Source organism: Xiphias gladius, chromosome 24 (assembly GCF_016859285.1).
Source record: "Xiphias gladius isolate SHS-SW01 ecotype Sanya breed wild chromosome 24, ASM1685928v1, whole genome shotgun sequence".
Lineage (NCBI taxonomy): Eukaryota > Metazoa > Chordata > Actinopteri > Istiophoriformes > Xiphiidae > Xiphias > Xiphias gladius.
The window spans coordinates 2,952,018-2,975,066 of NC_053423.1; the positions used below are offsets into that span (position 1 = coordinate 2,952,018).

Here is a 23,049-nt window from a genome sequence, read left to right on the forward strand (position 1 = left end):
ATGCAGCAATCAAAGTTAATGTTAGGAACAAACATCCTTACTTATTGTAAGTATGTACAAAAATCTCTGTTGTAAAATAACCAAATCTGTTCTAACACTGGCAGAAAGTTTGTATTCATGTTGGACCACATCACTCATAGAAGCTGACTGAGAAATTAGGTTTTCAGGGCCTTTCCAAACACAAAGTTGTAAATCATTATGGCATAAACAAAATAACAGGAATACCTCAGTCCTATTTTGGGATGGATTTTGAGTAAAAAGATTTATTTAAGACTATAAATAAATCTTTATTTACATCTTTATTTACTTGAGTAATGTTGTATATTTTACTTTCCTAAACAGTCAAACATTTAAAAACCAAGTGAACATAGGGAAGTGTGACAACTGTAAAACCTAACAACAATCCATTACATTGCCTAATTTGAAATGATAACACATTTTGCCCTTGGCAAACAAACTCTCTCTTTGTTGAAGCAGATGAACCAGTTTCACTGGGTGGCAACAGCAAGGAGGAGCATCCTCACAAAACAAGATCTCACACAGCAACTATTCCGTTGATAGCTGTAATACTGAGAGAAAAAAAGGATAGGGCACACCTGTGTTGAAACAGCCTCAGGCTCTGAAACTTTAACTGGCCAGTGTCATCTGGGTGAAGATAACCTGTCATGTTTCAATTAACAGAAACATTTGGCTCTTTATGAGATTTTAAAAAATGAGTAGTTGATTCAAACCAACAGAGAGGGTAAATGCACAATGAACACAGAAAAGTACCAGTTTTTCAATGGGTTTGATTACTACAGTGTTGACACATGAAGAGAAGAAAGGAAATTTAAAAAAAAAAAAAAAAAAAAAATTACCTGTACAGTTTTTTTTATTCTATGCGAAGGACCTGGGTATTCAGGGGAGTACAGGTCTGTCAGAAAGAGTGAGTTGATCAGCGTCGACTTCCCCAGCCCAGATTCCCCTGAAAGTCAAAGACAAGGCCAGAATGAGTGCGTGGGAGTGAACTCAAGAGATGCATTTCACTCTATACTTGTTTTTTAATCCTCTTTTTCAAGCCAGACTGAGGCGCAACATGACACAATTTCCAGATGGTTATCAACTCCATTACTAATGCAGTCTTCTGCTGTTTGACATTCTTTACATGTTTGAGATTCAAAACTTTTTTCAGTACAGGAAATGGGTCCCTTTAACCCGTTTTTTTTTTTTTTTTTAAAGGCAAGCGTTAACATGAGACAAATGAAGAGACAGACAGGGTGGAAGTTCTATCCTCCCAAATTCTTTTCTTGTCTGCATTTCAGGAATCTAATCAGAGAATCATAGGGAGGGAGGAGAGGAAGGAAGATTTTAAACCACCAGTCATCATGAAGTCTCACTATAACAAAGGAGGGAAAACAGTCATCAAAAGCACAGAATCTAATCTTCTTATGCAGGACCAATCTTGATTATAATATAGACTTTGACAATGTGAGATACAGTGCATTTGGGGTTAAAAGAACTATACCATCCTTTGCTGATGGATCATTTATTGCCTTGAAGGGAAAGTTTTTTTTTTTTACCTGGGTCTTGTTTTCTTATTCCTATCAGTTACAATAACATTTTTCTCATCAGCTACACTGCAAAGATTCCTAAGACAGGGACTCTGCTAAACACAACTGTACAACAATGTTGTTTAGGGAAACCAAGACAACACTTTAACTGGTCCTTTCAACAACAAAATACAACCTCTGGGCTGGGAATGAAATTTCAATAGTGTGTACTGACTTAACTGTTTCTGTAAAGTATGGAAAACTGTCAAGTACTAAAAAGTGAGCACGGAACATCTGCCCAGATTCAGAATGTTGCTTGCGTATTCTTTTATCAGATAGTGTCTGATTTAATCATAATTTTGCCAGTTTTATACTGTATTTTATTTAGGCAAAGCTCTTACATGGTTACTTTTGTTCAGACAACATTTGACAGGCTACTTTTGTTAGATGAAAAACAGGCTTTTAAAAACTTTGTATTTCTCAATGTAAGGTATTGAAAAAAGTATTGTTTTGGTATTGTATCAAACTGTATCACATCGCACCAGTATAGGTTTCAGAAGATACCCAACCCTCCAATTAGACTTTTGTTTTGTTTTTTCCCCAACACTGAAATGCTGCTCTGATTAAGTAATACAAAGTGAACATACCGTACAATGTGATTACAAAAAATCTACTACTAGCTGATATATCATTATCATATTTTTTAAATCTCCCATATATCAATATCAGTATTGGCCTCAGAAATCCAGCATCAGTTGGACTACAGACTAAACAGTTGGCTCACTCCTAAGGTACGTGGCCTTTTCTGTGTGATGTAGCATCACTGTTAGTTTCCCTTGAAGCTTCATTTCATAAAACTGTAATAAAGTCTTCTGATGTTAGTGGAGGTGGTCTTTATTTCAGACAAGGCTAGTCACCTCCATTATTATACACTGCATTTAACCCAGCTAATGGTTTATGAAGCTTGCTGCCAGCGTTACACTGCATGGTAGAAAGCACTAAGGTTATCTTGTAGACTAAACAAAATATATTTTTTTAAAATTAATTTCACTTGAGTCTCTAAGAGAAAAGACTATGAGGATTTGGATGAACCAATGAGTTTGGGAAATTAAATTTGGATAAACGTCCCTAAACCCAATACAGAGCAGTACAGAACTGCAAATGCCACCCTAAACTCTGATATAGTACCATGCTGGGCCAGCATGAACGTCATCCGTAATCCCAATAATAATGCAGTTAAATAATTATGTGCTAACTCTTGGCTTTTGAAGTAATACTAGTGTTAGCGAGCTAGCGTTAGTTAGCTACTAAAGGTAGTCAGATAGTTAGCCAGGCATGCTAATGTTAGTAGCTAATGTTAGAGCAGTAAATACATCCATACTTTTGCTCTTTATTTTTGGTAAAGCTAAACCTTTAATAAATCAATTGACAAAAAATTGATCTGGTACAATTTTGATAATCAATTAATCACTTTAGTCATTATAAAGCAAAAGTTCTGGTTCTTTTTGGATTTTGTTAAAAAATAAACACTGCAAGAACCAGTGGGGCCTGGCACTGGTAATCCAATACCATCAGCAGTGTGCCTGTTAAGACAGTTGTGAGTGGTGGGCAACATGAAGCTGCTGAACAAAAGCTTCAGTGTGAGAGAAGAGCCAGTCATACGCCACTCTGGCACTGCAGCCAAAGAGCTGCTCCTGACCTTTCCAAGTGGCCAGGGCCAAAACGGGCCACTGCTGCCAACAACTTAGCCATTCAATTCTCCATGAGGGGCGGATGGCGCAATGAAGAAAACATCATACAAAAGGATCCTTCACTCAATAAACTCTGAGTCATAAATATTTTCCTAAGCAGGCAGAACCATATTTATCTTGAAATCTCAAAAGAAATGTTTCAGCGATTGTAACTGGTCTGTGATGAAACATTGAAACAACCACTGTAAACATTTTTTCAAGGTTGAAAAGGAATGGAGAACTCTTACTCACTAAAGGCTGATGGTTATCAGGGGGAAGATGTGGTTCTGTGCAAACCATGGGTGAAATGTATATGATAAAAATGTCAGCTTGAATTAAGGCAGCTAATACCTGACAAGAAAAGCAGGACTAAAGACTCACACAGTGCGATACTGATCCAGATCCAAGTCTAGGACCTAGTCTAGTCTAACCCTTATATAATACAACTGACATTAGCTGTCGAGACCTGATGAGATGATAATCGGCTTTGACTGAAATGTGACCCTTTACCCACAACAGGTGAACTAAATTGTGTGAACCATATATGTTTGACTGTATTATCTCCATTTCAGTAACATTTCTCAAACTCTGGCTACTTGTGAATAACATAACATTAAAACTAGTTACCGATTTTAATGTTGTGGCTAATCAGTGTATAGTACCCTGATCTCTAAAAATGCAAATAATGCAGACTAACACATTCAAAGGTTCCAATTCAGCAGTAAAATTTAAAACACAATTTCAGATTTGTGAAACTTTATTGTATTTGCAACCGGGTCTTTGATCTAGACCTGGTCTATTGTTCTCTGACTGAAGAAATCGCAGTGAAGTTGGTACTTTTTACTTTTAAAAATAAAATAAAGTTTTCACAAATCTGAAAGTCAGTTTCAAACAGTGTTAAGGCTTTAACTAGTCTTACACCCTTTCATAACAATAAGTGGATCAAAACCCAGAGAATCAGTCATCCAGTATTGTCATTTAAGTTTCACTTAACTTTCCATGCCAGTTAATTTAACCTGAATATACATTCCTGGTTGAAGTTATTGGCATCCCTGAATTTTAAGTACAGAATGTAGAATATCTTTAATAAAGGCAAAGTAACTGATTTTGTATAATCAAAATATTTTAATAAAATGTCCAAGGATACTGAACTATGGAAATAAAAAAAAACTAAAAAAAAATGGTATAGTAGTAAAATAATACAAACACAAATGTACCCCCAGACAAAATTATTATAATCACTAATATTTTGGTTGCAGAAATTAAAAAAAATAACAATGACAGCCTCTAAGGTTTCTTGTCATCTAGAAGCTTCTTACACCTGTCTGCTGGTAGTTTCTGCCACTCTTCCATTACTATGTGTTCAAGCTCTTTTAAGTTTGCAGGAGTCCTTTTTGCAATGGCAGATTTCAGCTCTCTCCAAAGATTTTCAATGGGATTTAGGTCAGGACTCATTGCTGGCCAGTTTAAAACAGTCTTTTGTGCTGCTGGATGTGTGCTTTAGGTCATTGTCCTGCTGAAAGACCCAAGACCTTTACCTCAAACCTAGTTATCTGACACTGCATAACACATTTCGCTCTAAAATGCCTTAGCAATCTTCTGATTTAATAATTTCTTTGATATATTCAATACCTGCAGTGCCAGAGGCAGCAAAGCAGCCCCACAGTAAGATAGAATTTCCACCATGTTTACTGTAGGTAGGGTGTTCTTTTCCTTATGGGCTTCATTTTGTCGCCTATAAACAAACTGATGCGTTCCCAACAAGCTTTATTTTGGTTTTATCTTTCATAGAACATTATCCTAGAAAGACTGTTGCTTATCTAAGAAAGTTTTTGCAAACATTAGCCTTGTCTTTTTGTGCCTCTTTTAATAGTGGTGTCCTCCTTGGCCATGGAGCCCTTCTTGGTTTAGTGTGCGGCATGTGGTACCAACTGAAACCAACTCTTCAGATTGCTCCAGGTCAGCCTGGAGAACTTTACATGTCTTGTGTGGTGTTTTTTCCACAATCTGCATCAACCTTGCAAACTTCTCTCATTGAGTTTCTTCTTAGCACCATGTCCTGGAAGTGTCTTAACACTTTCATGACTGTAAAACATTGATAACATTACAAAATGTAACAGGGATTTTAAGTTCTTTGGCGATTGCCTTGTAGCCTTTGGAATTTCTATGTTTTTTGATGATAGAGTTTCTGATGCTCTCAGACAGCTCTCCTGTCTTCACCATTGTGAAAAAGAAACTGGAAACAATCAGTCCCTTTTATGCAGCAAAACCATCATTCATTGGTTAATTCAGGTTATTTCACTATATGAAAGCATTTTTTTTGTTTTTGTTGTCACTTACTTGGGACATTTTATTAAATATTCTGATTATACAAAATTGGTTAATTTGCATTTATCTTTGATATTCTAAATTCTGTACTTAAAATTCAGGGGTGCAAATAATTTCAACTAGGAATGTATAAAGAAACCATTTAGTGTCATTACAGCCAGGCATCCCAGTCGCAGCACCAGAAGAGGCCACTCTCACTGAGCCGGCCTGCCAAGGCAAGGCCCGCTGGCTTCCTATGCAGCCAACACACTTCCTTTAAAGGAAATTTCTAGCAGCTGTGTAAACCATGGGGGTTTATTCAAAGGCACTTCCCACTGTATGGAAGAGGCTGGTAGAGGGGAAGCAGGTAAAGTTTGACTTACGGGAGGGAGCCAGGAGGGAGCCTGCATTAGTTTTAGTCATTTGACAGGGCTTCCCAGACACTGGGCTAATAATGTGCAAGTGAAATGAAAAGTGGTCTTTTCAGTTATGAAAGGGAAATGTTGTGTTCAGCATTATCGTATGAAAGCAGTCATCTTCTCTTCAGTTCTCTGTGTTTATGAATGGGACTTTCCTTTTAAAAGGGGCAGGAGACAGTAAAAGTTTAACAAGTCTGGGGAATGACATATGTGTAACACATATATCTTTTGGCAGAGCCATCCATTTTACTCCTGAAAGCCCTTCTTACTTACATGAGGGCATTTTTCCAAAAGGGACACAACCGAGAACATTCAACTCTCTGTCAACCAGGACCAGATACAATGAGCTCTGGCTGCAATGGCCAACATCAAGGTCAGTTCCTGCCAATGTGTAAATCACTGCCAAATATTGACTTTGACCAACAAATGGGTCTGACCCACTTTCACTTGTCCACTAACAATAGTTGTCCCCCCACTACTTCCACACTAACACTAAAACATACTTTAACCCATATTGTGTACTCTAAAAAGTAATTCAGGGTACTTTTTACTATTGCGTAATTAAATGCAATGTCACAGGATAAAAATTCAAATATAGCGATTTAGTTAAACTTTTTCAACTGAAAACATAATTCTAATGAGTTTTGCTGACATAGTAACATTGGTAATAACTACAACTTATAATTGTGACTAAATTCAACTCCAATTTCTTTTTAAGTTGATGAAAAATGAAATTCAAGCAGGGGTAATTTAATGAAATTTGTCTGATGACTTAATTTGTCTCAGTCTTTATTTGATAAGTGCAGAGTTCCCTTCCAGTTAACATGCCAGGAAAAATTAAACATTGACAGGACGGGACATGGACATTTTATAAAAACACTAAATGTAAGTGCCATTTCATTTTCAAACTATTTCTTATGTTCAGAGACATCTTTGTGTTTGGTTCCCTGTGAATTTTGTAAAGATGTTAGGTTACATCTTCTAATACTGATGGAATCTTTTGTACCTAACATTTCTTAGTGAAGCCAGTTACATATTTCTTTTTTTTTTTAATTTCATCATTTATCATATCATCATGGAGGAAATTGATGTCCCAAGGTGTTGTGTTTGGCTGATTGACATAATGTATACTCTGAATCCAGGCTATGCCAATGTACCAAAGTGTACTTGATGTACTTAAAATAAAATATTTTAAAGGCTATTCCCATAACGTGATGAAGTGCAAAAACACTGAGTCAATATTTTATGAAGATTCAGCAGCATTAGATTCAACACAGAATGAAGAGCCAAAGTGTAAAATATTAACTAAATAAATAAAAAAAAAAAATAGAAAAAAGTTGCTGGTTTTTGAGAGGATCAGTGTGTGTACTGCTACCATTCCATGATGTTTGTAAGAATGTGGTGTGATTGCAATGGGGTTAACTGCCTAAATTTTTTTTTCCTTAACTTAATTTACAAAGGTCAACTTTCTGAATAATAGTGAGGAAAATTGTTACAATGTAATTCCAGATGCAGATAAAGCAACTAAGGAAAAGGTCTGTGAAGATTCTCAGTCATCCAGGTCATGGTAATCTGTAAGTGCTATGCAAAGGCAACTGGACTTTTTTTTACAGTGTATACAGTTAGCCACGTAAGTTTTTGGACATGACACAATTTTCAAACACAATTCAAAACAAAAAGGTTGATAACACAGCAACAATGACAATGACACAATCACTGCGTTAAACCAATGTTGTCCGTTGAAAAAAATCACTTGATCCACTTGTCGGAGCAAAGGGCCCTCAAGACACCACAGCACACTTTTTTTGGCATTCAGAACTAAGAGGAGCTATTTTATCATTGAAGTGTTCAAACTGTTTATGCAGTTTAAAGTATAAATCATTACATAATTATTACATAAATACAGTTTGACAGAAAAATAATTAAAAACCTTGTGTACTTTTTGTATTCAATTAAATGAAATAATTTTGCTTATAAACGTCTCCTCATATCCCTTTAGGGAGGACAAACTTATTTGATAAATTATTATTATTGTGCCCCTAAAGTTCTTTATGCACTCCTAAAATTTTCAACCATTAAGAAAGTGTCAAGCCCTGATAAATTCCATGATATCCCATAAATTCCATACCCAGTGGGTCCTCTCCCCAGTTCATAAATGTGTTTCATATCACTCACATCAACCCCTAAAAAATTATTAAAGAAAAGTACACACGATCTGAATTTCATCTACTCCAGCATGACAAGTGTTTGACTTTGCCAATTACCCTGCTATTCTAATTACATGCTGCACACAAAATTGCCACATAACAGCCTCTTTCCTGAGATCACGCAGAGGGGGAAACTCCAGGGCGTGACTACATGAACACAGCCAGAAGGGAGGAGGGAGCTCTGATTGCCATGAAAATGGGCTCTTTAGCCCTGGAGGCAGGTAGACACTGAAAGTTACAAACTCAGTGGACAGGATGTGACATCGTGCAAGCATTCAGTGCAGCTTCCTGCCCAGGTAGCCCTGGACAACGTGCAGCAGAGAAAGGAAGGGTTCTTTGGGTGCGCTTCCCTTCAAATCAGCGGCTCAGGCTTTGACTTTGGCTGCATTAATGGAATGACAGGAAACCTCCTCCCACCACACAATCCAAGAGACACAAGCCACACACACAAGTACAAACACACACATTTGCTTTACATATGGCTTCCCTGAGTCTTGTTTTATGTGCAACTTATCTTCCGCGACTAAAACTATCTCTAATGTGTTTGGACAGCCAACTGCTAGCGCTTCCAGCAACAAAGTTTCAGTGAAGCTCATGTATCTTCAACACATGAGCATGCACAGTAGAAGCTACTATGCACCACACATTCTAACACAGACATAGATTTGTGTATGTAGATGTATCAATATCTATTAAAACCTACTCATTTGAATAGGCAAACAAACTGAGAAACAGTAACCCCGATGGTGTTTGTTATCCTCAGATGAAAGCATGATTGTGGCACAGACTGAGGAGAAACGGGGATGTAAAAAGGAGCTAAAAAAGAATTACTCACCCACAACCATGAGTGTGAACTCAAAACCTCTCTTCACTGATTTTCTGTAAACTTGGTTGGGAAGATTTGCAAAGCCCACATAGCCCTCCAGGTTCTTCTGTTGCTGTGAACCAAAAATAAACATAGCTGATACTTTTCTCCATTGGCAACACAACTGTAGTGGAAAATGAGCACAGATTGTGGCACATTGTACCATTTGCTAGCTCAGATTTCAGAAAGCACTTAAGTCTTTTAAGACTACAAAATAATATTTGGCGCCACAAAAACCGAATAAATACACTGTGCAAGCACAAACAGCTAATATCTGATTGCGCATTTGTTAAGCACGAATTAAGAATAGACAGAATTTTGATTGAATGTAGAGTGCAAAAAGGCTAGTTATAATACTTTACAAATACTGCTTTACTGCTGCCTAATTTAAAAAATGCAAGATCTCATATTAGTATTTATCAACTTTTAATAATTTCAAAGGCCTAAATTCAAATTATTTTTCTTTTTAGGCTGTAGGTTTGTAACGATTCAATATGACTCAATTCCAAATATTTTTAAAAAAGCCAAAATGAACATTTGGTGAAAAGGCTATTTTATCTGAGCCCTTTTTACTTCAGTCTATACGGCCTAGAGGCAGAATACTTACAGCTGGGTTGGAGAGCAGACAGGTTGTCAGGATGACAAATAGTGAAACAGGAGGGTAGCAGTCAGAATAGGGAGGTCCAGGAGGCAGGAACAAAGCCAGAGAGAAGGGAACCAGAGAAATAATTAGTAAAACAATACTTTAAATGCAACAGGAATTCTTTTTTAGCTTTGCTTATCCGTTGGCAGATTTACTGCCTCCTGGTATACTAATGAATACTTTGAGAAATATACATAAAGACAAAAAATATCAATCTAGCTCATGGAATTACTGTAGGGCACAATGCAAACATCTAGGAAAGACTGGAATAACTTTTTTCAAATAACAGCAGATATAAAATAGATCTACTATGAATCTGGAGAACAGGTTTCAGTCTTTTACAAATCTCTATTTGCCATTTAACAGACATGAAACAGCCATGCAATGATGATATGTTAAATCATTATTTTCTACATTAACAACATTGTTGTATAATACTGTGTTTTTCTGAATTTGCTCGGTGCTGGATTTGCTCTGTTCTTGTGCAAGATTTATCTCCTCAGTTGCCTTCAAAATTATTCAATTGAAATAATATGAGGGGGTACACAGATTGAACTGCTCACAGCTCAAAGACATACTGCAATCCTCAATGAGGGATCACTGCTTGTATTTCATGGGACACAGGCAGAATCTGGAAACCAATATTTTAGACAGTCATTTTCATTTCAGTTCATTGCAGAAGACCGGGACTATCTGGGAGTAGTAAATACTGGGACTATCAAATGTCAGAATATCAAACATCACCGGTAACAAAAACTGTCAAGTAGCTGGCATCAAATGTCTGATCAGATTTATAATGTATTTCTTTATCATAGTTCTTGATTTAAATAAACTTTGGCTTTATCTGGTAAATAAATTAAATTTAATAATCCTATAAGGACAGTCATTTTGGTGCCTGTACCCAAACTCAGCTATTATATTTGCACTAGTATAGAATAACTTCAAATGATACCCAACCCTAAAGGAAAAATACCATCAAGATCTCTCATATTCAGCTAAGCAGAAGACAGTGACTCACTGCTAAGTCTTACTATTGTACATTACCTTTGTGCTGAGTATTCAAAACAGCACATCAATATTATCAGCAAATAGTAGTTTACTGATCACCTCTGTGACAACACACATGTTGGGTTAAAAGTAACAAGAAACTGCAGAACAGAACCGCCAAAGATATGTCTTACAAAATATAAGCAATTTTATGTTATCTGTTTCTGTCAAAAACCAAACATTTGCCAATACATTTCACAGACATTTTTTTAAGTATCAAATACTGGTATTGGCTTTGAAAATCTCATATCAGTCATGTTGTTGCTGCAGTGTCAGGAAAAGGAATGTTTGTTTGTTTTTTTCCTAGTGTGGATATACAGTTGCAAGAAAAAGTACTGTATATGAACCCCTCTAATGACCTGGTTTTCTGCATTCATTGTTTATGAAATGTGATCTTATCTTCATCTAAGTCAGAAGTATAGACAAACACAATGTGCTTGAGTCAATAACACTCAAAAAATTATAATCTTTCGTGACTTTATGGGGCACACACATTTAACATTCCCAGTGCTGTTAAGTAGACCCTTGGATTTTATAACTGGCCAACTTCCTTTGGCAGCAATAACCTCAAACAACCACTTCCAGTAGCTGTGGACCAGACCTGCACAATATTCAGGAGGAATTTTGGACCATTCCTCCTCACAGAACTGCTTTATGTTCAGCCATTTTCTTAGGGTGTCTGGTGTGAACAGCTCTCTGAGGTCATTCCATTGCATCTTTATTTGGGTTAAAACTCCAAATAGGCTGATTTTCTTTGTTCGAAGTCATTCTGTTATTTCAATGATTAGGGTCATTGTTCTGCTGTATCACCAAACTTCTACTGTGTTGCAGCTGGCAGACAGCCACCTTGATATTACCCTGTAAGGTACCTCCATAATCTTGGGAATTCATTTATCCCCTCAATGATGAATTCATTCATCCCTTTTTAGCTTTTACACCATACGCAGTGCTGCATGTTCTTCTCAAACAATTCAACCTTAATTTCATCATTCACCAAACCATTTTCACAGTAGCATTGTGACGTTTGAAGGTGATCAATGGCAAACTTCAGTGCAGTGATGGATTTTTTTTAGGGAACAGCAACATCCACTGTGGTGTCCTGCCATGGACACCATGCTTCATGCAATCATGCACAGGGTAGACACACCAACAGGGATGTTAATCAGCTCCAATAATTCCTTCAAGCCTTTAGCTGTTACTCTGAGATTCCAGTTTACCTCACTGATCATTCTGTGTATGTACCTTTGGAGTCATCTACACTAGGTGCCCAATTTCTAGGGAGAGTAGTCACAGTACTAAACTGTCTCCAATTTAGGGTTGCAGTGTCCCGGTCAACTGGTCAATTGGTTGGTCGATATGCTCTCATCTGACCATATTATCATTGGTCGGAAAATTGCCCTGTGTTATTTTCGTAAGGACAAAAATCGCTACATCAATAGTCTTCCAGGATTAATCCATTATTTACTAAGGCAGTGGGAGGGATAGGTTACCCCATTTTTTCAAATTTGAACCCACCCAACCTAATGGATACTGATAAATGTAACTTATTTAACTTATTTAAAGGTTATGAACACTTACAAAATTTTTACGCATTTGGCTCCAAACTCATTGACATCATGTCAAAGAAGTCGTTGGTATGGCTGCTTTTTGTTAAAACAGATGACAATAAAGTCGACTGTGAAATCTGCAAATAGCAGTTTGCATATCATAGCTCAACAACCAAAATGGCTGATCATCTAAAAACGGCAGGCTAACTTGTCTGTGTTAGGATGCTGCGTCAGCTTGGATCAACAGCTGATATAGTTCTATTTTCAGCAATCATATGAATATGGTCAGGTGCACGCTGGTCGGCTCTGGGTCTGTTATCATCATTTCAGTATAAAATAAGTAGATTAAAATCGTTTAATATGCTGTAAATACAAGCTTTTTATGTTTATTTATATTTCATTTAGGCTAACAGGTCTACCAGGTAAAGTACACTAGGTGCATGTATCATTGAGGAGTTATTTCTTTTATGTTTAGAGTTGGAGCTGTCACCAGTTAATTTAATTGCTTAACATGATGCATCCTACACTCATCACACTGGACCGACTGTAAATATATACACATATACACACATTTCTGATAGACTATCAGCCTACTGGCTTACATCCCTGTCACTCTCCCCACTGCTTCCTGTACTGGAGACAGTTGACCAACAGCAGAGCAATCAAACATACAGCTTGAATCAATGTGCAAACGGCTGGAAACATACGGCAACTTCATCTCCAATGTGAAGGGACACACATAATACACAAAGACACTAATGACAGGACATTTAAGTGAAAAGATTGGTTCCACATACATTTCATAAAAAGCATCAGCAGTAGTATTGCTGCTATATTCTGGCTCATTGTGGGTATGGTGCAATCACCAACAGGAGAAGTGTCACATACACTGATAAAGGTTGTAACTTCTCTGCCAACTGTAATGACGCATGCACACAAATTGCTCCAGAAAATAACTTGCTGAATTTGGTCCCAATTATGCATCAAGTTTCAGGTACAGGCAGCCAAATTGTCTTACTATTGAGTCTATTTGGTTCTACTTTGTCTTCACAGAAACAAGAACTGAGAGAACTTGACTGTGGTAAATAAAGTTGCACTAAACAAAGTCAATGTAAAATTAAGCAAAAAAGATGTTTTACTAATTCCTGACATATTGAGATGTGTCAACCGAAAGGAGGGTATGGCTTGTTTTAAAGCAGCACTCAAAAGTGGAACATGTCCCATTCTCTGAAAGAGAATCAACATCTTAGTGTTGTTCTTAAGCTTCAAGACAGTGTCACTAACAAATGAAATCACTGCAGGAAAGCAATGTGACCTGAAACAGGTAGAAAAATGCATGTTGTACTTTGCTGTTTGTTAAACTACCGGAAACAATAGGGGGAGTCTCCAGGAAGCTGGGGTTGCAAGGAGATTCAACCAACCCAGAAGCAGGGCCCTGAGCAAAGAGTATGAATTTAACAACAGTGAGGATACCATTGCTTTCTGACAAATCCCTTCCCACGACCTTAGGACAGCGCAGACATTTCACGCATCATCCCACACCGTTATTCTTCCAGACGGCTCTGTTGATACGACTTTCCCGCTGCACCTAAAAATGTCCTAAATTAGATTCTTCCCCTCACATAGGCTAGGTTTTCCCTAGGTTTTTAGGGGGGCTTCTTGACATTGAGCATTGTGAAAATATGCATTTTCACATCATTATGGACCATTATCATTACTATATTTATAAAAACACAATCCTGGCTGTTATTTTTCACAGACATTAGTAAGAAGAAGAGTGAAACAAATATGCTCACTTATGAAGTGAGCGCTATGTCTTTCACAATTTTGTGAGAACGGCGGTGTTTTCAAAACACCGTTTTCACAGGTAGTCTGTCCCTCCTGCCGCAGAAAATAATGGATTAATCCTAGAAGACTATTGATGTAGCGCTTTTCTCCTTACATTTCGACCAACCAATCAACCAGGAAACTAAAGCCCTAGTAAAGATGTTGGGAGACGCTAAGAACTTGTTTTCACTTGTCATGAATTTATTTCCTCAGTGGTAGCAGAACATGTTATACCAGCTTTCAGAAGCTCCTGCAGGTTCATTTGGACTAACCAAACACTTTTAAGGCTGGTAACTCCGACTCATTATAGACGGACTCAAAAACACTCATTAGCCAACAACATTAATCCTTGAAGCAACCAATAATGAAACATGGAAAAAGACCGCAGTTACACCAGTAGTCTCTCATTCAACCCCCGCTTTTTCAGAAAAAAAAAAAAAAATTGTATCGTCTTATATCAGGGCAAATACGGTATCCTTTCTCTCAGGAGCGGTAGAGAACTCTTAGCAGTTTTTTTTCCTGTTCATTTCATTTAGGCGTTGCGCAAAAATACTGTGGCGCTGTGCCTAAATCTTATAATGGTAGGGAAAACCCTGCATAGAAATAAGAAGAGATGGAGAGTTAGCAGCAAATTCCTACAAAATTTCTTTGGCAAGTTTAAGCTTTGATATTTTTGCACTGTACCACTTTTTTTTCGATTACAAAATTATAGGGGTATTGAAGCGATTTCAAGCATTTTCTCTATTATAAATCTGTAGTCTCCGAAGCCTGAGCTAAGATGAACCCTAAAATTTAGTCAAGGTTTTTTTTGTCAGAGTTGATAAGACTCCTTTCAGAGCTACAGATGACATTATACAACTGTTCTCGAAGGTGGAATACTACACTTCATGATGAGTAAAGTGATGTTCATGCGTAAATTCAGTTCAATGCCACTCGATTATAATGACCTTAATTTATGGGAAAAATATTCAATAATATGCATTTTACATCTTTAAACATGTTACTTAAAATGTTCCCATTTAATGAATATTAAACTCTATTACAACCTTGCACTCTGCATGTTTCTGTCATATTGGCCGTGCAATCTTCAATCACTCCTACAGATAATTTTCAGCATGGTATTTCATGGTAACATTGCACCCTGCATGCAACATGCATTCTGTCATCACATGTGCAGTGCAGTTTCATCACATGAACAGAGCATCTCACATACTATAGTTTTATTGAGTCCATAACACAGCATTATCTGCAGCAGTGCAAAGATCAGAAAGTGGCTGATGGCATGCTACTTGTTTTAGTAACCTATGCCTGAATCTGAGTAGTATGTCACTGTTGATTATTGACGTGCTGCTGCTATTCCACTGCCTTATGGCACTAATAAATGACATGTCACTCATGTTCCACTGGAAAATACCACAAATATACTGTACAGATATTTTCGAATTCGATTGTGCTTTATTGGCATTAGAGTTTCAAAAACAATGTTGCTAAAGCATCAAAATATAATCCAAGTACACAAGAACAGAAAAAAAGAATAATAAAAACAACACCAAGATCGACATATATACACATATTTTATATGTTATATGCATTTGTGTGTGTGTGTGTGTGTGTGTGTGTGTTTGTGTGTGTGTCTAGGTTATTCATACTTCCTCATATTGTGGCATATGCAAGATATGCATATAGTCAATGTTCCGTATTTCCTATTTCACTAAACATTTTCAGATGAAGTGCATCTCTGTCTCAACCTCACCTGTGACCATATGTTCTGTTGTCTTTTGGTTGCCATGATTTTTTGTGTCTTCCTTGTTCATCTGCCAGTTTGTGGTCACTGAGCCTACACATGGTTAGGATCTGCCTCTGCTCTCTATCTCTGACAGTTAAGAGATATTCTACCAATTCATAATCTCTGTTTAGGGACAGAGAACATTCTAATCTACTTTGGCTTTAAGTTTCTTCTTTCCAGTGTTGCAAATAGGTTTGTTTACGTTGTGTTATAATTTGGTTTACTCTGATTTGTTTTTGGTAAGCAATGTTGTTGTCACACTGGTCTCAGCACCGTTTGACAGAGGGGACTCTTTTCTGGCTCAGCTCTTGGGTCTGCGGGGGTGAATTTAAGGTGCTTAAAAAATGTGAATGCTCTCTTTTGAATGTTCATTATCAGTGGGTATTTGCCCAGTTCTGCTCGACAGGTATGTTGGCATTTTTCCATTGTACATGTAAAATGTATCTGCTGAGTTCTGCATGTAGAGATTCTGTTGGGTGTTTATCCCAACGGGTATATACCTAATGACTGAGTGGACCCCATACTTATTTACCATATAGCAAAACAAGCAGAATATCAATATCAAATATATTTAAGACAGATTTTATTTGGATTTAGAGGTTTTAGAGCTTTTTCCTTCAGTGCATTCACTGCCATGTTAAAACTCAATGATTTGATTATTTATGGTGAATTGGTATTTGTTTTCCTGACATTTTCATAATTTCTGCCAGGGCCCGGTTCTGGAAGTATTTTCCTACTATGTCCAGCTTTTGCTGTAGTCCTTGTTGAGTAGGACATGGTAGGACAAGGTCAAAAGCATAAAACAGAGACTTCCCCTTTCCATCTAGGGGGGAAAAGCAAAGAGCAGCACACTGATCAAACTGAACAGCAAGTTCATTTATATACACATTAAATAAAGTCCGACTTAAATTGCATCCTTGATGAACACCTCTTGTCTGGGTGAAGAATTCAGTTTTTTTCTCTCGAATTTTAACAGCATACCTATTGTCCACATATTTATATGTATTTTGCCCCTATACAACATTGTAGAAGTGTGTAATAGAGTCCCACTCCTAAATGGATTCGAAAGCTTTTCTGAAATCAATAAAACATGCAAATATCTTACTGACATACTGATTCTTATTGGCTTATTCTACTGATGATTATCATCAGGTCCCTGTGTGCAACTAAACGGCTTGTCACTCCTGTTCCAATGCTAGATACCAATTTTCACAGGCATACTGTTGACATGCAACTTTGACGAGTTACAGGTCACTGCTTTTGACTTGCACATGGCACGTGGAAACGGCATGTCACTTATGTTCTCTGGTCAGATACCACTGTCCTTTGGCATATGGCAATTCTTCTGACATGTGCAACTGATGATTTATGGTATGTCATTGCTGTTTGGCACATAAAAAGCAGCACATTGCTTGACAGGTGCCATTTTTCACTGGCAGGTACTATGTAAAACTATTAGCTTAGGCCATAAAGTAGAATATGCTAGTGGGGCTAGCTGTGGCTACATGTCAGCCCCTTGTCATTTTATTCATTTAATGTCAGAAGCAGTATCTGCCAATGAAGCCACAGTGACATCCTGTTTTAATGTACCCCCTTTAATGTCAAACAGCTGTGACATACCATTAGCCAAAGTGGCATACCCATAAAAATATGGCATATGGTACTAGAACAATAATGGCACACCATCAGTAAATGTCTGTGAAAAGTTGTATCTGTTAAAGAGACAATATGAAAACTATTAAATAATAGGCAGTTTTATACCTTGGTCTTGAATCATGATGATCAAAACATTACAATTTAATGAAAATTCAACTCAATGGCAACCCTACACTGTTCATGTTCCTGTCACATTTGCTATGTACCAAATGCAGTGCAGTGCACTTGTCACATAAACAGATGTTTCTCAGCATCTCACATACTACAGCACTACTGAGCCCACACTAAAACAATTGCCTAAATTCCGTGACTGTGTGCATTCAGGTACATTTTGATTGTATCAGTGGAGTAGGTGTATTTGTGTATGACATACACATCGACTCATGAAAAATTTCAAATTCTGTTGATCTTGATTTCTTTTATAACTTTTCTTGGCCTATGATAAGGCAAACTGTTTATGGCAGTTTGTATATCTTTGCTATTCTGTACATGTGTCTTTATAACATCACTGCAAAGATAACAATAGTTTAATTTAGGCCTGCGGTGTGAGTGCAGACTTATCAGCCTGAGACAGGCTATGTACAAGCCACTTACTGCATATAAAGAGACAAAAATGTATCCCACATTTATGCCCTGAGAACTGACTGGCCTACTCTATTCTACTACACTGAAACACCTGAACAAACTGTGCTTGGTCATCATGGTCTTTCCCCTGGTATTTGACTGCCATGCCATCTGACACTCTGTCAGTCTGGTTAAATGCCTGACCTGCCCATCTGTGCTATGTCATTGCCACTAGGCAAACAGCACAGACAATATGTCACTTGGCTCTGGTTGCAAGATACCACCAATTTTATTCCCATGATAGCCTTAGAGGTTGAATTACTCATTATATAGAATCAAATTTGTATAATTCATATCCCAAAGCCCCACAAGACTATAGAGTTATTCTTCTCTTCTGGATGACAAGGTAGACTGCAAAGACTGTGACTTTAATATGGAGACACCACTTCCAATTAGATTTGAATATTACAAGCCAAAATGTAGTGGGCTTAAGTTTGAATACCAGGCATGCGACACCAGGTATACAACACCAAAACATGTCACAATATATCAGTCTGTCAATCACCCACAACACGAGGCACCAATTTGGGGATTTTATCAACAAGAGCAAATTAAATATATGGAGCAAAAACGACGAATGATTTAATAATGCTTAAAAAGTAACTAAACCAGTTTAACTAATCACTCCCAGCAAGTACAGGCACATAACTCAGCATTAAAAAAATCATGTTTATTGTGTTTAAAGCAGGAACATCTTTAAATCATTCTGAATTTATCTATAAATTAGTATGAGTGATTCTCACAGTATCTGTTATCCACAGCTGCTTTACACCACACTCAGTTGTCAGTTTATTAGTAGGAACACCTATCTAAAACTAATGGAGTCTAATACAAGAGTCCTGCAATACATCCTCCACTCAGCAAGGTTTTAGTGTTCAGTTTTTGTTGAAACTCTTAAAGAAGTTGTTGATTCAACTGTATGATCATTTTGGAGGCTGCAGTTTGTGGGGCTTTTGAACAGCATTGCATTATGCTGATAGGTAAATGGTAAATGGACTGCACTTATATATCGCTTTTCTAGTCTTTTCAACCACTCAAAGTGCTTTACGCTACTGTCACATTCACCCATTCACACACACATTCATACAGCATACTTTTTCTATACATACTGTGCTTTCCACACACACACACACACACACACACACACACACACACACACGATACAGTATGATACAGTATTCAGTATCTTGGACAAGAACACTTCGCCATGCGGACTGGAGGAGCTGGGGATCGAACCAGTGGACGACCCGCTCTACCTCCTGAGCCACATCCTTTGTCCACCCCTTTCAACTCAATGAGGGTAGGCTAAACAGCAGACTCAACTCTTTGTATAATGCAATACAGTTCATCAGCACCACAAACTGCAGCCTACAGAATGATCAGACAGTTGAATCAACATCTCTTTGACACAGGTTTCAGCAAAGGCTGGTTATAAAAAAAAAAAGAAAAATTATTTTCTGATTTAAACTGATCATCTGATTTATCCAATGTTGATTCATAAAATGTCAAGATTGATCTTTTAATGTATGACTTTTACTGTCTATGGCCGTATCCCATGGATGTGTGATGCTTTCCCTTGAGACCCAATTAGTCTCAAGTGGCCAGCCTTCCCACATGAGATCTTGCCACGGAGAGACAAAAAAAAAAAAACAGTGGCGGGGGCTGCTCAGCTGAAGGCACCACCACGCCTAAATGCAGATATCTAGTTGCGTTTCAGATTTAAAAACTATGAAAACAGTGAAGAGCTGGACAAAAGCAAAGTCATACGTAAGATGTGTAAAATGGAGGTGAAATACGGTGAAACACCACAAATATCCAAAACCATTTGACAAAATATCACTCAGATGTATACGCAATCTTGCAAAAACATCTGATCCAAAACAACCCTCACTGGAGAGGGCATTATCATCCAATTCTCGGCATGCCCAAATAACAACGGAGTATGTTGCAACTTTCCTATGCAAAGGATATACACCCAAACAGAATTGTTGAAAATGATGGCTTCCAAAGCCTCATTAATATACTAGAATCAAGCTACGTTTTACCAACACGCAAACATTTCAGTGGCAACCTCAAACCTGTATGTAGATGTTAAACCTAGCGTCACAACTTCACTTAATTCGGCAGATAGTCACCCTAACTTGTGAAAGCTGGACATCCAAAGCAATGGATTTGTACCTGACAATTACTTCTCACTATTTTGGTCATGTTAAACAAAAAGTACATTAATGTAACTGCTTTGGGGTCAATTCTTAATGTAAACATTATTATTTTTAATAATGCGCCAGGTTAGAGGGTTCCTTGTACGATTTACTGCATTAATTCTGAGAGAATCTCTTTCATAGCCAAGCAAAATTTGTACTGTATCTGAAATATCCCTAATCGAATTTATATTGAATCAAATCAAAAATCTAATCGAATTGGGACCTTGGGAATTGTAACTGAATTGATTGGGGAAATCCGTGGCAATATCAGTCCTAGTTTAAGCAAAAACTGAACATTATAACCTTCATGAAGGTAGGATTTATTACAGGACTGTTGTATTAAACTGCATTACTTTTAACTAGGTGTACCTAATAAACAGACAACTGAATGTACATGAAGAGCTTCACATTCAGTTCATTAAATGTTTTCAGCAATCTGAAGGTAGAAGGACACATTTGGTGATAAATCTGCCCCATCTGCTTTGTGAGGTGCCGCATCAGAGCACAGTGCCAATAAGTACAGCTCTCAACTGTGTTTGCCTTTATTAAATCACATGCAAATGACACCAGACTGCTGTAATGTAACCCCATACAATACTACGCACACCACACAGGTCCGGAATGACTCAGTATTCTGTTTATTCGGTTAAGTGGAAGATGTCGGATTATAACAGCTCATTTGTGTCATTGCCTCCTTTCTAACTTTCTTTTTAGCAAATGTAGCATTTCGCGTGTAGTTTTTGAAATAAATTAAGGTGCAAATGCTGTTGTGTCACATTTCATGATATAATGTGGGCATTTATAGCACAAGTAGAATAGAAATGAAACTGAAATAGCATCGGATTGATGTGGTCATATAAATGGCCTAATCAATATTTTTCATAATTTAGTTCTATATTCATTGTGCAAGTTAAATAAACCCCTCTCCATGTGCCGCTGCCTGGAGGAGTACCTGGCTGCAGCCTGTGGATTTGAGATGCTGTGTTCAGGTTGTGCCACTCTGCACCATCCAAACATCAACATGATTTCCTGTAGAAGCCTCTTTCCACTTGTTGCGCTATCAAGGCGTCACTGTGATTGGCGCAGCTGTTTCAGAGCGAGACCAGTTATGTGATCACAAAGAGTGAATTTATTAAATCACCACGCCCTCCGATTTATATTTCCACTTCAGCCAGCCTTTTTGCACTTTGCGCTGCTGCACCTACACGGACCAAAACGGCAGGTGCGCTTGAGGACGCAGTCTCACACACAGTCCGCGCACCCAGGAGCTGCCGCTTGTCGTTGCGCTTGCGCGGTTAAAGCGAGGTCGTGAGACTTAGCTGACAAATTTACTGCTTTCAGTATTGCGGGCTGTCCTGTTTCACCACCTGGGAAGATAACGCTGACCTATGTAACTCGTTCTCCCTCACACTCTGCTACAGCAGAACGTTTACACTTCTCTTGTAATGAGCAGGCTTAACTACGTAGCTACTCACTCATGACAAAAACACAGGAAATGCCGGGCTAACGTATGAACCAATTACCACTCTATCGCTAAAATGATAACTACTAAATGTTATTTCGGGAACTCCGAGCCAAACCCCATTCATAAATCAACAATTTACTGTACTAGAACGTTTAAGGCGGCGTCTTAGTATAACGCAAGTACTTCTAACACTCATTTAGATCCACTTTTCAATTCGGCGTACGTCGAAAAAAACAAGCAACAGATACATCTGGGTAATTTCAACTTTTAGGCATGGTTTTCAATCCCCGGTATATTAACAACAACTCTAAATTTTCGTTACACCATAACACAGCATGGTGGGCGGTAGCAACCAGCATGAACTAGGTGAATTTTAGTTCAACATAAGTTACTAAGGTTATCCGCCAAATTTACCGGAAGACCACAGTAATTAACGAGGTGTGTAGCTGCGCCACCCGAAAAAGCAATGAGACATTCAACTATCAGATTTTTACATCAGTTGTTGCATACAGTGGTTACCCGGGGCTAGGCTAACGTTAAACACTACATGACTATTCCCCAGCGGGATCCCACCTTATTCACCAGCATTTCGTTCCGCTAACATAGAAAACTGTTCGCTAGACAAAGGCCAACTACTCAAAAAGTTAACGTCCACTTGGGTCAACATTACACGCGCAACAGAACAGGAAAGATTTTAAATTCTGAGGAAACTCACCCATTACGCCGCCGTTCCCGTTTGCCTCACTAACCAATGTTTGTCCGCTTGACATTCCCTCTAACAAACTCGGCACCAACTCTGTAAAGTGGTAGTAGTGGGATACGCACATTATTCGACGCAAAGGCGAATAATTGACGCGAAAACGTCAGAGGAATAATGCGTACGTTCTCCTTGGAGAATACCGACTGCGACGTATCGCGAGATTTGTATTGAACCAACTACCACTTATAATTATAACCTTATACTACAATTGATACTAATACTAGGGTACCGCCAGCTGAGCTAAACTGAAAAGTGATGATTAAGACTGTTAACACTTCTCTCATTATAACTAATGAAGGAATTACAACAGGGCGTACTAGCCTGCTAAACCGCACACACAACACATACAGTATAAGCTACAAACACAGTGATTGGAGGAGACAAGACCGTCTCAGGACATTTTGGTGTCCTAGACGAGACGTCCGCTGGCGCC

General features: G+C 37.9%; 1 protein-coding gene across 2 annotated transcripts in view; it reads right to left on the minus strand.

The window, feature by feature from the left end:
* Positions 1–22,769, minus strand: part of LOC120786804 (septin-7) — a 49,486-nt gene extending 26,717 nt beyond the window's left edge. For both annotated transcript variants that reach the window (XM_040122479.1, XM_040122478.1), the window contains exons 1-4: positions 22,572–22,769; positions 21,064–21,065; positions 9,028–9,130; positions 858–964 (exon numbers count right to left, since the gene is read on the minus strand). In XM_040122479.1, coding sequence (XP_039978413.1) covers positions 858–964; positions 9,028–9,130; positions 21,064–21,065; positions 22,572–22,683 — 324 coding nt within the window. In that variant the 5' untranslated portion in view covers positions 22,684–22,769. The remainder of the gene's footprint in view (positions 1–857; positions 965–9,027; positions 9,131–21,063; positions 21,066–22,571) is intronic.
* Positions 22,770–23,049: the final 280 nt, after the last annotated feature.